General features: G+C 45.3%; 1 protein-coding gene across 3 annotated transcripts in view; it reads left to right on the plus strand.

Annotated features, from left to right (window-relative positions):
• Positions 1-16451, plus strand: part of LOC117363831 (NACHT, LRR and PYD domains-containing protein 3-like) — an 85068-nt gene that overhangs the window by 56148 nt on the left and 12469 nt on the right. For 2 of the 3 annotated variants that reach the window (XM_033952280.1, XM_033952372.1), the window contains exons 5-9: positions 2050-2214; positions 3814-3984; positions 11322-11495; positions 12394-12564; positions 14064-14231. In XM_033952280.1, coding sequence (XP_033808171.1) covers positions 2050-2214; positions 3814-3984; positions 11322-11495; positions 12394-12564; positions 14064-14231 — 849 coding nt within the window. The remainder of the gene's footprint in view (positions 1-2049; positions 2215-3813; positions 3985-11321; positions 11496-12393; positions 12565-14063; positions 14232-16451) is intronic. The other variant, XM_033952458.1, reaches the window with a different exon arrangement.

Below are 16451 nucleotides of genomic sequence, written 5' to 3' on the forward strand. Positions count from 1 at the left end.
ATGCAACAGAGACAAAACCAGGGCTGACACAACCTCTCCAGATGTTGAATGAGTTGGTTAACCATATTTACTTACTGCAAAGAGTGTCCAGTTTCATGTTTGCTCAAAATGGCCCTTTTCTTCAGTGGCATAATGAGGATAGGAGGCACCTGGGGCAGTGGTGCCCCCCCATACCCTCATTTCTGCGCCCCCTGTTCCTTCCATGCCAACCCCCTCTGCCCTCCTTTCTGTCCTCTGCACCTTCTGCACCACACTTATGCCTTTCCTTCCCACTTCCATACCTCTTTAAATCTTTGCCAGTATGAGCAACTTATCTGGTCTGCTGCTCATGTTAGCTTTCCCTCTGACGTCACTTGCTGGCACTGCGACCTGGAAATAATTTCAGAGGGAGCCAGGCCGACGTGAGCAGCAGGCTAGAGAAGTTGCTCATGCTGGCAAAGATTTTAAAGAGGTACGGAGGTACGGGCATGGCATAGAGGGGGGGCAGAGAGATGCTGGTGCCCCCCACCAAGAAAGCACCCATGGCGGTCTGGCCCCTGCCCCCCCCTCACTATGCCACTGCTTTTCTTACCTCTACCCTGCAAAACACATTTCATAAGGTCTAGTATGGCTCATTCTAGAATATGAGTTCTCAACCCAGTCCTTGGGACACATCTACCCAGTCAGTAATGAGATAAATTTGCAATCACTGCCTCCATTGTGTTCAGACCTATCTCATGCATATTCATTGTGGATATCCTCAAAACCTGATTGATTAGGTGTAGGGTTACCAGCCATCCGGATTTACCCGGACAGCTTTTCAAAACCTGGCACTTTGTTCAAGTTTCAAGTTTTATTAAAATTTGATGAATCGCTTAATCTTAATACAAAGCGATGAACAGGTCTAAAAACACGTAACTACAAAATGAGACCTACTCTCTATTCTCTGGACACTTGTAAGGATTCAAGCTGACTGAACCCCTTATACAAAGTGTTACTCAGGTGTTGCATACAGAGTGTTACATCAGTAAGTGGGAACTCGTGTAAAAAATTTCTTCCGAGTTCACCAGGGTTCAATACCGCCAAATGCACAAGCGTGCCTAGCAGACATTACCCACTCAAATCATTTTAAAACACTCTGTGGGCTAATCTAAAAATCTATAATTCATAATGCAAAAATTCTTGCAATTTCTTTTTTTCCTTTTTTTTTTCTTTTTAAGTGTGTTTATTACAAAAACTGTCAGTTGCCCAAAGCCCTAGTGTCTATACAATATTAAGAGAATTAAAGTGAAGATTTTTCTTGATTAGACTTTACAATAGTCCAGTCTGGAAAGAATGATTGATTGTACAAGGACAGCAAAATGTTGTTGGCAGAAGCAGGATCTCACTTTTCTCAACATGTGAATACTAAAAAAACATTTTTTTACCAGAGAATTGAGATGATTATTAAAGGAAAGTTTAGAGTCAAGGATGATGCCCAAAACTTTGCTTGATAATTCAATCTGCAATGTGGGACCAGAAGGTAGTGGAATGAGTGTGGGTAACTGATCTAATTTTGAGCCAAGCCAGAGTAGTTTTGTTTTGGACTCATGCAGCTTCATTTGTACAGAGAGGGCCCAGGATTGGAGTTTCGTTATGCAAGCTGTTATATTTTCAGTGAGGTTAGTGAGGTTCGAATCTATTTCGAAAAGGACAAGGACACTTGTGGCTATGAGAATACATGCTATGAACATTGATATTTAATTGCTGTTTATCGTTGTATGTTTTTATATTATGTTTCCGTATGGTTTTATATCTGTAAGGACATTTATTATGTTTGCTCATTTCTATTTTGCTTTGTATAAGGCGAATAAAAAAATAAACACACAATGCAATATAATAAGGTCCTCTTGCAATTTTTCACAATCCTCTTGTAATTTAATAGCTTTTAATAAATTTGTCATCAGCAAATCTAATTACCTCACTAATTATTCCCATCTCTAGATCATTTATAAATATGTTGAAAAGCAGAGGCCTCTCCTGCCACATTTATAAAGATGTTTTTCTCTCTATCTCTTTTTCTCTCTGTAGACTGGAGGTGAGTGACCTGCCAAATACAGTCCTAAGAGAGATCTGCTCCAGTTTCTCACCAAAGCAGAGTGTGACCAGTATCCATCTAACTGGCAGCATCTCCCCTAAGGGCAAGGGACAGACGATATTTAAGTGTTCTGCAAAGCAGCAGTCAGAGATGTGTAGGTGAGATGGAAGACTTCCCTGTTCTAATCAGATCCATACCCACTGATCCCCTTATCAAGATACAGATCTGGTTCCTGGTAGATCTTTGTGTGTAAAGTGAAAGACGGCCTTTCCCAATCATGCAGGCTCCCAAATTATTGACGGAAGCACAGAGGGCTAGGTGCACAAAACACGGTTGCTATGACCGCATGGGTCACTATGGGCCGATTTTTTGGCCAATTCTGAAACAGCAACTGATATTCTGACAAGTTTGCATGCAAATGATTTGCACGGAGGATCGCTGTAATCCTGTCCAATCGGTCGCTGTGAGAGCGACTTTGACACATGCGCAGAGCCAATTTGGGAAAGCTCTGAATAGCTGAGTGGCAGGGGAAGCCCCATAGTAGCCTCCTGCCATTCAGCTGTTGGGGGGGGGGTTTCCCCACCCTCCATGACATGCACATCTCTTCCCTTTCCCCACACCTCTTTAACTTCCCCGGCATGAGCAGCATCTCCAATTTGCTGCCTGCACCAACTTCGGGGTGAAGTGAAGGCACACATGTGATGGGGGGAAGGGTGAGAAGGAGCGTGGGCAGAGAGGAGAGGTACTGGTGCCTCCACCAAGGCCACATCCAGGGCGGTCAAGCCCCCACCTCCTCCTATGCCACTGCCCTAAATATCACTACAGACGACCTAGCAAGAAAGTGGGCAGGTCAGGGGTTTCACTGGAACGAAGCTGGGGATTTTGTGGGCACTGTGCAAAGTGAGTGGATTTAGGACAGCTCAAAAACTGTCCTAAATTCACCCACTTAACTTTGCGGGCCCCAGCAAAGGGCCTGGAGGAATTGCTGTACAATGAGAGATTAGAGAAACCGGGCCTCTCCTCCCTTGAAAAGAGGAGACCGAGAAGGGGACATGATCGAAACATTCAAGATAATGAAGGGAATAGACTTAGTGGATAAAGACAGGTTGTTCATCCTCTCCAAGGTAGAGAGAACAAGAGGGCACTCTAAAGTTAAAAGGGGATAGATTTTGTACAAACGTAAGGAAGTTCTTCTTCACCCAGAGAGTGGTAGAAAACTAGAACGCTCTCCCGGAGGCTGTTATAGGGGAAAACACCCTCCAGGGATTCAAGACAAAGATAGACAAGTTCCTGCTGAGCCAGGATGTACGCAGGTAAGGATAGATTCAGTTAAGGCTCTGGTCTTTGCCCTAAGGGCTGCCACCTGAGTGGACTGCTGGGCACGATGGACCACTGGTCTGACCCAGCAGCGGCAATTCTTATGTTCTTATGATTATTGGCCGGGACCTGCATAAGCTCCAGTGGCCAGCTCTACCAGATTTCGCCCTCAATTTTTAGTGCCGGTACCTAGCATAGCCTGGCACTGAATAACTGAGGCTAATCTAGCCGGTGATAGTCAACTTTAAAAAAAAAAAAAAAGCTGACTGCCACATGCTGAATCAGCTTGTGTCTGTAGCTGGGATGTTGCTTCATAGAGTACAAAATTGTTAACCCCTTATCCTCTGCTTAACTTCGCTGCTTGCTCTGTGGGCTTTATAAAAATCCCGGACTGGATGCATAAATCATTCTCTATCTTATTCCTCTCCTGGTGCTTTTAGATTACGAATCCGCTTCCTACCAGAGGAAGACACCGTGGCCTTTTGTTCCTGGATAATTCCGAATCACTGCCCCCAGGAAGTTATCCTGCAGGATACGCAGCTCTCTAACCATGGTCTCTCGCAAATCTGTCTGGCTTTGAATGCCAACAATTGTCCTGTCTACAATCTCAGGTGAGGATACTGAGAAATGAACTGATGGAGCAAAGAGGGGGAAGAGAGAAACCAGTATGCATGTCCAACGCTGTAATCTCATTGGCTGGTACGAAAACTCTGTCTTCTGTGATGTCACACCTTTTTTGCTCTCCAAGTATAACAACAAAATTTAAAGTAAGAAAAAAATGAATGCCCCAAAAGTTCCTACAATGGACACAAAATAATATTTATGAAAAAAACTAGGAGTTCAGGACATTATCTCCCATAAAACCTAGCATGCTAGGTTTTATGGGAGATAATGTCCTGAACTCCTCTTTCTTCATCATAGGATTAATCAAGTTGCAGAATAAAATTCCCATTATTCAAACAGAAAAATCCAATTCTTATGTTCTTATCTTTTCCAGAGATGGGAAAGTGGTGGAAATAGAGAGCATGAATTGAGGTCACAGGGTGGTTCAATGTATTTAATATACCGCAAATATAAAACCAAGGGTAAATCTAAGCGGTTTACAATAAAAGTTTAAAATAAGTAAATATAAAAATTAAATAGGGTAGGGAACATAAAATACAGTTAAACAATCAAACAAACTAGGAAATATGAGGAAAGGATGGAGTCAGTAGATTACAATAAACAAAAAAAAAACAGGTTGGGAAAAGGGAAAGAATGAACAATATGGTAAGGGAAAAAACTAAAGTTACTTATAAGTTACCGAGAAGATTAAGAACAGAAAGCCAAGGAGAAGTAGTATGTCTTCAGTTGTGTCTTGAAATTCACAAATGATTTTTCTGCTTAGTGTTGGAGTAATGTCAGGAAATACTTTTTCATGGAGAGTGTGGTGGATGCCTAGAATAGCCTCCAGGTGGAGGCGGTAGAGACAAAAACGATGATGGAATTCAAAAATCTGTGGGATAAACACAAAGGATTCCTATATGGAACTTGATGGTGCCTAGACAGCAACTCTGTTAGCTGCAAAGTAAGACCAGCGCTGGGCAGACTACGATGGTCTGTGTCCCAAATTTGGGAAAACAGGGCAGACTTCTACAGTCTGTGTCTCGATGAAAACAGATCTAGATGGGCTGGAGTGGGTTTTGATCGTAGTCTACAAAATCCTGAGTGGTGTAGAATGGGCACAAGTGGATCGATTTTTTACTGCATCAAGATTTAGGAGGACTAGGGGACACTCAATGAAGTAACAGAGTAATACTGTTTGAAACCAATAGGAGAAATATTTTTTCACTCAGAGAATAGTTAAGCTCTGGAATGCATTGCCAGAGGATGTGGTAAGAGTGGTTAATGTAGCTGGTTTAAAAAAAAAAAAGGTTTGGACAAGTTTCTGGAGGAAAAGTCCATAAACTGCTGTTGAGACAGACATGGGGCAAGCCACTGCTTGCCGTGAATCGGTAGAATGGAATGTTGCTACTATTTGGGTTTTTGCCAGGTACTTGTGACCTGGATTAGCCTCTGTGGAAACAGGATACTGGGCTAGATGGACCATTGGTCTGACCCAGTAAGGCTATTCTTATGTTGATGGCAACTCTAGCAATTGGGTAGTAAGGCCGATACCGAGCAGATTTCTATGGTCTGTGACTCAAAGAGAGCAAGGACAAATATGTTTATTTTACAGTAGAATCTATTAACCGGTACTCAATTAACTGGCATTCTCACCCAACTGGCAAAAAAATTGCCGGGGTGGGGGGAAACACCAGCCCCCAAAGCACCAGTGGCAGTGCTTCTGAGCCGCGAACCCCCTCCCTCCCTCAAGCCACTGGGTGCCGGATAATTGAGATTCTACTCAGTGGTATACCTAGGGAGGCCGGTGAAGGGGGTGGAGGTGCGGTCCGCCCTGGGTGCACGCCCCAAGTGGGTGCACAGTAGAGATCTGAATGGGGATGCCGGGGATCCCGCAGGGTTGAATACAATTCGAGCCGCGAGGCTCGTCTTTTTGTCCTACCTGCCCTGCCGCAGCACACATAGCCAACCAGAAGTCTTCCCCGATATCAGCGCTGACGTCGGTGGGAGAGCTTACGCAAAGCCCGCCCTCCGACGTCAGTGCTGACATCAGGGATGACTTCCGGTCGGCTATGTGTGCTGCGGCAGGGCAGGCAGGAAATAGAAGACAAGCCTCGCAGCTCGAGTTCCATTTGAATGAGAAAGTAGGTAATTTGTTGGCAGATGAGAGCAGGACACGAACGTGGGAGGCAAATGCGGGACAGAAGGAGGTCAAACTTGGGAGGCAAACGCGGAACACAAAAGGGGGGAGTGAGTGCGTTTTTGGACACAAGGCATGAACTTGGGAGAGAGAAAGGGAGGGAAAGAGATGCTGAGGTGGGGGAGGGAATGCGTTTTTGGACACAGAAGGCATGGACTTGGGAGAGAGGAAGGGAGGGAAAGAGATGCTGAGGTGGGAGAGGGAGTGTGTTTTTGGACACAAGGCATGAACTTGGGAGAGAGGATGGATGAAGGGAGGGAAAGAGGTAGGGGAGGGAGTGCGTTTTTGGACACAAGGCATGAACTTGGGAGAGAGGATGGAGGAAGGGAGGGAAAGAGGTGGGGGGGAGTGCGTTTTGGACACAGAAGGCATGAACTTGGCAGAGAGGAAGGGAGGGAAAGAGATGCTGAGGTGGGGAGGGAATGCGTTTTTGGACACAGAAGGCATGGACTTGGGAGAGAGGAAGGGAGGGAAAGAGATGCTGAGGTGGGAGAGGGAGTGCGTTTTTGGACACAAGGCATGAACTTGGGAGAGAGGATGGAGGAAGGGAGGGAAAGAGGTAGGGGAGGGAGTGCGTTTTTGGACACAAGGCATGAACTTGGGAGAGAGGATGGAGGAAGGGAGGGAAAGAGGTGGGGGGGAGTGCGTTTTGGACACAGAAGGCATGAACTTGGCAGAGAGGAAGGGAGGGAAAGAGATGCTGAGATGGGGGAGGGAATGCGTTTTGGACACAGAAGGCATGAACTTGGGAGAGAGGAAGGGAGGGAAAGAGATGCTGAGGTGGGGGAGGGAATGCGTTTTTGGACACAGAGGGCATGGACTTGGGAGAGAGGAAGGTAGGGAAAGAGATGCTGAGGTGAGGGAGGGAATGCGTTTTTGGACACAGAAGGCATGATCTTGGGAGAGAGGAAGGGAGGGAAAGAGATGGTTGTGTACACGGGGAGAATTTTTGGTCATAGGGAGGGAGTGAGGTACAGATGAGAGGGAGAAATATTGTGGTGGAACGTAGAGATTGAAATGGATGCAAGAGGGAGGAATGTTGGACATAGTGGTGAAGGGAATGGAGGGAGAGATGTGGCATGGTGCTGGAGAGGGGGTGACAGAAGGAGAAATGTTGGGCATGAGACTGGTGGGCAGGGGTGAAAGATGAGAAAGGGATAAATGCTGGACCATGGTAGGAGGAACCAATGGACAGCAACAGAATAATTTACAGAAGATGGGAAAGCAGAAAAAAGAAACTGGGATCAACTTTATGGAAAAATAAGTCTCCAGACAACAAAGGTAAAAAATACGTTAGCTTTGGGAAATGTATATAGCAGATGTCTTTGTATTGTGTTCAAAAGAAAAGGAAATGCATTTCTGTTTTTATTTCTACAGTGTTGAAGTACTTGCTGACCCTTCCTGTGACTGGTGGGGATCCCCAAGCACTGCCAGCAGAGGACCTCCTCTAGAGACGGCCAGAACTCCCCTCCACCAAGCACAGCAGGCGCTGGCAACATCCATGAGCCACTGAGGTGCCAGCATCTGTGACTCAGGGACACTACTGCTGCCTGCCAAGCTTGGCAAAAGAGACCCCCGGCCAACTGCAAAGGAAGTCTTCAGCTGACAGCTTGGGGGTTCTCATCAGCTGAGTATTTATATTTTATATTTACATTAGAGGCTCTCGTAGAAACCCATTTAGAAAGTATGTATTCTTCCCAATTAATATTTCCAAATTAATAAAGTGTCTGCTTATTTGTAAATAGGTCTCTACCAGAGCCTTTAATTCAGTAGCATAATTAAACAAAATAACTATTTCTGAAGTTTATAGGGACAGGCGGGGATGAAGGGGATTCCTTACGGGGACGGGGGTGGGGACGGAGGGATTCCTCTCGGGGATGAGTGGGGACGGGTGGGATTTTGGCGGGGATGGGTGGGATTTCTGTTCCTGTGCAACTCTCTAGTGCACAGCTGGCCACCCTCCCTATTCTGCCACTGCTGCTTTCCTTAACCAGCAGTAGCGGCAGTATACAAGGGTGTCCGTGGATGCTCATCGGCGTTGCTCATCTTCTGGCCGGCTCCCCTGCTGAAAGCCGCTGGCGTCCGCTCCTTGCACGATCCGCAGCTGCGTCAGAAGCCTTCCCTCTGACGTCGCGACGTCAGAGAGAAGGCTTCCAATGCACTGACATCACGATGTCAGAAAGAAGGCTTATGATGCAGTTGCGGATCACGCGAGGAGCGGACACCTGCGGCTTTCAGCAGGGGGAGCCGACCAGACATGCTGGGCAGGGAAGGGGGGAGAGTAAACATGCTGGGCAAGGAAGGGGGGAGGGTAGAAATGCTGCACAGGGGAGGGGGGAGGGTAGAAATACTGCACAGGCAAAGGGGGGAGAAATGCTGAAAAGGCAAGGGAGAGACATGTTGCTGCTGCTGTACAGGGAAAGGGGGAGAGTAGAAATATTGCACAGGCAAGGGGGGAGACATGCTGCTGCTGTAGCACCCAATTGGGGAGAGAGAGGGAAGGAGGGAGAAGGAAGACAAGGGAGAGGAAACAGAGATGCCAAGTCCATGGGAGGGAGGAAAGGAAAAAAAGGAAAGGAGATACCTGACCATGGAGGGGGAGGAAGAGATGCCATGGCATGAGGGAAGGGAAGGAGATAGAGATATCACACCATGGTGTGGAGTGGGAAGGAAGGAAGGAAAGGAGAAGAGAAAGAGAGAGATGCCAAAGCATAGGGGAGGGGGTGGAGACAGAAAAATGGAGAGGGGTGAAGCTGAAATGAATCATGTGCAAAGGAGAGAAGGGACCCCAGATATACAGTTTATTGAAGGGACATAGAAAGAGGGAAGATGCCATATGGAAGAGAGAGAGAGAGGATGGACAGTAGATGGAAGGGGCAGAGAGAGTGTGGGCAGTAGATGGAAGTGGTAGAGAGAGAGGGCGGAAGCTGGGTGAAAAGGGCAAAGAAAGGGCAGATGTTGCATGGAAGGGAGAGAGGACAAACGCTGTATAGAAAGAAGAGAGTAAAGAGAAGATGATTAAAGCAGAAATGACAAAAGGTAGAAAGATTTTTTTGTTGCTTTATTTAGAATCAAGTAGTATTGTAACTGTATTGATAAAAGTTTATAAATAGGAAATGGAAATAAGGCAATTTTTTTGACTAAATCCCTTTCCTCAGGACAGGATGCCAGAACAGCAGTATACTGTACTGTTCTGAAGAAAGATTTGGCCTCTGAAAGCTAATTGAAAAATGGATTAGTCCAATAAAATGGTATTTTCTTATTTCTCATTATTTGTTTTATTTTTATTTGTTAATTTGTAAAGTGATGATTGTTATGTATCAGTTTTTTCAAATTTATATCTACTGTCTTTATATTTTGCACAGTATTAAGGGACATGTATCACTATTTTTGTGGTGTTGCATTGTATGCAGAGTCCGGTTTCTTGGCGGTTCAGTTTAACTTTTGTCTACATATTTCTATTTTTAGTTTGTGATTATTCCATATTGGGCGAGGGTGTATCTCTGTTCTGTGTGTATGAAAAGGACATAGTTTTCAGTTGGCATTGACTACAGGATCAATTGACTACGCGGGATCTGGCTTGTTTAGTTTTACAATGTATGTGTTGGTGTTCTAGTGCTCACTGCAGTGTTAAAGATGCTGCCTTTTCCTAGGTACACTCTTGTTGTGCGATATGTGGATTGTTACTAAAAATCATATTTTTGATATAGATGTGGGGGTGTGTGTGTCAAAAATGATGGGCCCCGGGTGTCACATATGCTAGGTACGCCACTGATTCTACTGTATATGACATTCATATCACATGCTAGGAGTGTAACTCATATGGGGAGTAAATGTGGCCACTATGCAACACAGTTCTGTGTCTCTGGCCGCCTTGTTGGGCAGACTGGATGGACCATGAGGGCTTTTTTTAAATCTGCTGACTGCTGTCATGTTTCTAAGCTAGTGAAAACTGGTGAAAGACAGTAATAGTGGCTCTATGCTCAGCAGCTCTCAAAAAAAAATGTATTCATTACACATCAGATCCAAGAAAACAAAACTTATCTTTTTATCAGCACTGCCACATTAGACCACCAGAACCTGCTTACAATCTCTCAGCTAACTGAAGTCACAGTTGCCGCCAAAGCCGCACTGGGTTTCATCTGCTACCACATGAGGGATCTGTGCTTCACTCCACTTCTACTACTGCAACATCACCCATCTAACAATCCCACGGAAGCAAATGCAAAGACTACAACTGATACAAAATGCAGCAGTCAGGATGATTTTCGGGCTGAAGAAGTCCGATCACGTAACCCCTTCCTACCGACTCCTACACTGGCTGCCGATGGAGGCGCGCTCGAAGTTCAAGCTAGGCTGTCTCTGCTTCAAAGTATTAAACGGTCTAGCCCCAAAATACATCACAGACCTCTTCTCATTCCCAACCAATAAACATGAAAGAAAAACACACATGAAATTTGTCTCCCCACCGGCCAGAGGGTGCAAATATAAGAGACACCATCAACAACTGCTATCATATCAAGCAGCCATATGGGGTAAAGACCTAGGAAAACTAATTGCGCACACAAACAACTATGAAGAATTCAGGAAACACCTAAAAACCTACCTATTCCTGAAATACCTAGGTAACGAACCGGAACATCAACCCCCCTTGTAACAACACCACATACCTGAACTTGCAATCACTAAATATGAACACTCTATTCAACTTACGGAACATTTCTACTTCTATTTAAACAACTTGGCACTTCCTGACCACACAACTCACAGACTGACGTTAACATAATTAATGTTATCAGATGTACACTGCAATACTCTTTAATTCGCTGTACGAGATATTCACTGTTATACTCTTCAATTCGCTGTATGTAAAGTTTCTCTTTATATTTATTGTATTCTCAGTTTCTTGTATTGTAAACAGCTTCTTTTATTGTAAACCGCCTAGAAGTCGCAAGATTGTTGGCGGTATATAAAAATAAAGTTATTATTATTATTATTCTTTTGCTCAATAATAGCCTTCCATGTAACAGTCATGGCATGAGAACGCAGCTCTTTCATCAAATCCCATCAAGGCAATGAATAGAAAATGCAAATTTTGTGGCATTCCGTTAGCTCTCCTTTGTTTTGTTATTTTATTACTTGCAGGATCTCAGGAAACCAGTTCACCAAATCCTGTATACCTGACTTCTCCTCCTTCCTGGTCACCAACCCATACCTAGAACAGCTGGATCTCAGTGGCAGTCAGCTTCAGGATGAAGCTGTGATTCTGCTGTGCTCATCGCTGCAGGCTGCGGAGATGGGAAGTCTTCAATACCTGGGGTAATATTAAACTATTAACTGGAAAGGACGGGAGAGGCTTGCTGGTGACCTATGATCAGATTTGGTTTGATTTATAGCTGTTCCTGTACAAGGCATACCAGGCTGTCACCCTCTCTCCTCATAAACAAACAGATCTTGACTAATACTAATCTAAGAATAATACAGATCTAAGACTAATACAGATCTTGACTAATACGTTTTTGTCCTGCCCTGTAGAGTCCCTCCTTGAGAGCCGCAATCCAGTCGGGTTTTCATGATTTCCCCAATGAATATGCATAAGATCTATGTGCATGCACTGCTTCTAATGCATATTCATTGGGGAAATCCTGAAAACCCGACTGGATTGTGGCCCTCAAGGGGGGGACTTTGAGATCTCTGTGTTAGAAGATGCATACCTGAAGACTCAATTTAGGGCAGTGTTTCTCAACACCTAGTAAGCAAAGTTTTGAGATTATCACAGTGATTATGCATGAAACATATTTTTCCCCAATATATGCAAATTTATCTTGTGAATATTAATTGTGGTGGCCTGGAAAATCCAACTGGTACTTTCAGGAGAGTGTCGAAAAGTATTGATCTGGGGCAAGGGTGAGCAACCACGGTCCTCAAGGACCAGAACCCAGTTGACTTATCAAGATTTCCACCATGAATATGCATGAGATCTATCTGCGTACAATGCAAATCACTCTCGTGCATATTTATGGTGGAAATCTTGAAAATCCAATGGGATGGTGGCTCTCAAGGACTGTAGTTGCCCACCCCTAACCTAGAGCATCCAATAACATTGCTCCAGCCCTGCCCTGCCCTGCCCCTTGTTATTCCTAACTGCCCTTTCAACCAGTGGAAACTAAGTTTCATGAAGCATGTTAGTCTAACCTTGTCTGGTGCATCTCTTTAGTTTGGAAGAGAATGGTCTCACTGAAGCCTGTATCCCTGAGATTTTGTGCCTGCTGACAACCACACCCTCACTCTCTTATCTGAAATTGGGTTTTAACAAACTGGGGGATAAGGGAGCCCAAAGGTTCTGGCCTGTCCTGAGTGACCCACGGTGCCGGCTGGAGAAACTGGGGTGAGTAAGCAGCTATTCCAATTATCCTTTAATTTAGCAATGCTCAAAGCCTGAGGTGTGCTGAAGTCACATATTTGGGAAGTCCTTCTCTAATAATATATCCAATCCCAGGCACATGGGTCTTTTCACTAAGCTGTGTAAAAAGTGGCTTTAGCGTGTCATTACCCACCTTAACACTTTCCAATTAAACAAATACCATAGATTGTAACCTACCCTCTCTAACTGAATTCCATATGTATTTTTCATACAGTTCTTCACTGTCAGTTTAATTTCCATCCTATAAATTCACATAGAATTTTTCTTTTTTCAACCATCTTTATTTTCTCTTCTTTATTAATTTCCAGGTACTTTAGTTAGATTGTGAGCCTTCGGGACAGTAAGGGAATTTTTTAAGTACCTTCTTACTTCTCATTTATAATCTTAATGTATATTTTCTTCAAACCGCTTAGAACCTAACGGATGTAGCGGTATATAAGAAATAAATTACATTACATTACATCAATATTTCCTAGGGTTACCAGATTTCCTCTTTTAAAAAAGAGGACACCTGACCCTGTTCCTCTTAGCCCCGCCCCCACACAAACCGCACATGTCATTCCCCAAACTCAGAGCCGTGTCTGGATATCCTCTGCACATGCACGGACATTGACGCACGGACGTTACACGCATACACATATGCGTGTGATGTCATCATGCTGATATGTGTAGATGCGCAGAGGATATTCAGAAATGGCCCCGAGCTTGGGGCTTTCCAAAATCCGGACAAACTGATGGTTTTCAGATATTCTACTGGACACCCAGACAGTCTTCTAAAAAGAGGCTTATCCGGGTTTTCCCAGACATCTGGTAGCCCTAATATTTCCTGTGTACTAAGGCCATTTTTACCGCAACCGGAAAATGGCTGATTTCCCATTTTCCCAATTAATGGCCGTGCGCTATGTGGCAGCCATTAACAAAACTTAGCACATGAACCCTTACCACCACCCATTTTGTAGGCGGTAAGGTCTCATGTGCTAATCCCACGCTAATTATTTATTTATTTAATCTGTTACTGTGTGGTAATGTGGCTGCCTTAACTGATTTATGCTATCATGCCCATGTTCCGCCTCAGATACATCCCCCCCCCAAGAAAAATTCAGAAATAATTTTTTATTGCTTGGTTTGCTTGGGAATTTCACTGCAGGATGCCTCAGCGTGTCCCGTGGTAAGCCCTTTCAAACTGTAGCAAACACAAACTAGTGCTTACTGCAGCTCAATAAAAGGACCCCAGAGCTCTCTAAAAGTCACAGACTCCCTCCAATCACATACATCTGTAAAATGGGTTCTCTGCAACAGTTTCTCAAAATTCACAACTCCCCCCTCCCCCCTCCTCCCTCCATCACAGACTTCTCTAAAAATCATAGCTTTCTCCTGTGACAGACTAAACATCACAGGCTCCAGTCACTGATTTCTTAAACCCTGTTCCTCTGTATTTTTCCTCTGGCTGCTTCTGGTGGCAGGATGGAAGCCAATGGACTCACTGATGCCTGTATGGACTCTCTGGTCACGTGTCTCCTTCACAACCAGACTCTGTGCAACCTTTACCTCAACCATAACTCACTGAGCATGCAGAGCGTCCCCTCCCTGGATGTTATCTGGAAGGAGTGCAGCATGTTGCATATACTCAGGTACAATTCCGGAAAAAGCTACAGCACCAGTTCTGGGAGAATATCTAAGATAAATTTTCAGAAGAAAACGTATGCTTCTAGATTTGAATGAAAACAGGCCACAAATTTAGGAGCCAAAATTTGGAGCCATTTAAATCACTTGTTCGGGGCTAACTGGGTATATTGAACAGCACTTAACCAAGTAGTGACACTGAATATACCCAGTTAGTGCCAACTTGCCAATGCAAAACTGGCTATTATGGGGGCAGTCCGAGGGCAGAGTTGACACATCTAATTAAGTCGACAACTAATATCACCTCAATGGACAAAAAACCTCTGTTAATTGTTACCATATATACCAAATAGGTTTTATTTACATAACTTAAGCATAAGCATATTATAGTGAAAGGAAAAAAGATCTCAGATGCCTGCACTCATAGGCGTCAGAACACCGGGGTGGGGAGGGGGGGCACAGGGGCCATGGCCTCCCAAAAAATTCCCAGTGGCAACAGGGCCGACGGTGTATCTACACAGGCAGCACTCTCCTGGGAGCGGCATCTTCCTGCCGGCCAGCATACCTGCTGGTTGGCTCGCTGCTGCGAACCATTTCCTTACATTTACTCCTCTCCCCCACCCATGTGTCTATTTTACATTTCTTGCAAATGTTTCTGGGAGGAGGAACCCATTCTCAATGCTGCCCTGCCGCCACCCAGTGACTTCTCTGCCTGCCCTGCCCTCTCTGACTGTGTCCTATTTCTGCTGGGGCAGGCAGTGGAAGTCGCCGGGTGGTGGCAGGGCCGCGTTGAGAATTGTTTCCTACGCTCAAAAACATTTGCAAGAAATGTAGACATCTGGGAGGGAAGGAAAAGATGTCGGGGAAGGTTTACGGTATGCTGGCTGGCAGAAAGATAGCGCTTCCACCAGAGTACTGCCTGGTGCAGCCAGATTTGGGGGAGGGGAAGAAAATAAAGAGGAATCAATATAGGACTTGAAAGTTGAGGAGGGAGAGTTGTTGGATTCAAATGAGGGAAGGAGGGAGAGATGTGACACTCAGGAATAGGGTAAGGGGAGGAGGGAAAGATGTCAAATTTGTGAGAGACAGGGAGAGATGGATGAGGGCAGCAGAGGGGGTAGATGGATCACAGGGAGAAGTGGCAGAGGGGGTAGAAGGGGTACAATGAGAAATGGATTTGAAGGACGACAGAGAGAGGAAGAGAGGGAGAGAAGGACATGGGGGAAGGTAGAGGGGGGTCAGGGAGAGATGGTAGAAGGGGTAAAAGGGAGGGAGAGATGGATATGGAGGGGCAAAATGGAGAAATGGATTTGGTGGAGAGGACAAAATGGAAAGGGAAGGAGATTCAGGGGAGGGGCAGAAGGGGGGTAAGATGAACTACTCAGGGAGAGCAGAGGAAGAAGAGGAGAGATGGGCAGGGAAAGGCGGAGGGGATATGGACGGGATTGGGAGAAGATGTCAGACTTGGGAGGAGGGCTTGGCGGGGCAGAAAGGAGAGATGTTAGACTTGTGGGAGGGAGAGAGAAAGAAAGAAAGAGGAAGGAAGGAAATGCTGGGTTACAAGGGTGGAGTAAGCAACAAGGAGGGAAGATGCTAGAAATGGTGTATCCATGTGGGAGAGTTGTCAAGGAGATGAATAAGCAGAATGAGTATATGAGGTTAGAAATGTGGTAATGGGAAGCCGATAAAAGGGAATAGGAGAATGAGAAATGTGATAGCTAGGGGTGAGAGAAGGAGATAGAAACTTGATTAGATAAAAAGTGAAAAGGAATAAAGCAATGTTCCCTCTAAGTTGTGTGGCCACACACCTTTTGGTAGCAGGCCACGCAGCCAGCATACCAGGACCTCTGGCCATACTTTGCTGATGCTGCTGTGGCTTTGTGACGAAAGAAGTGCAGCTGATAGGAGGGAGGAGGCGGAGGCCTACTTGGATGTCTTAGAGCTGGCCAGAACACAGGTACACACCCTTGGGAGGGGGGCATGAACTTGGGACAAGGGAGAGAGGGATTGAGGGAGAGGGGTGTGTTGGGACACAGAAGGGGAGAGGAAGGGCGCATTGAGACAAGAAAGAGAGTGTGAACTTATGGCAAAGGGAGAGAAGGGGCATGAACTTGAGACACGAGAGGGAGGGCAAGGGGGCATGACCTTGGGACATAGGATGGAAGGATGGAGGGAGGGAAAGAGATGCTGAGGTGGGAGAGGGAATAGAAAGGGAGAATTGTTGAACA

This window comes from Geotrypetes seraphini, chromosome 1, assembly GCF_902459505.1.
Source record: "Geotrypetes seraphini chromosome 1, aGeoSer1.1, whole genome shotgun sequence".
Classification (NCBI taxonomy): domain Eukaryota; kingdom Metazoa; phylum Chordata; class Amphibia; order Gymnophiona; family Dermophiidae; genus Geotrypetes; species Geotrypetes seraphini.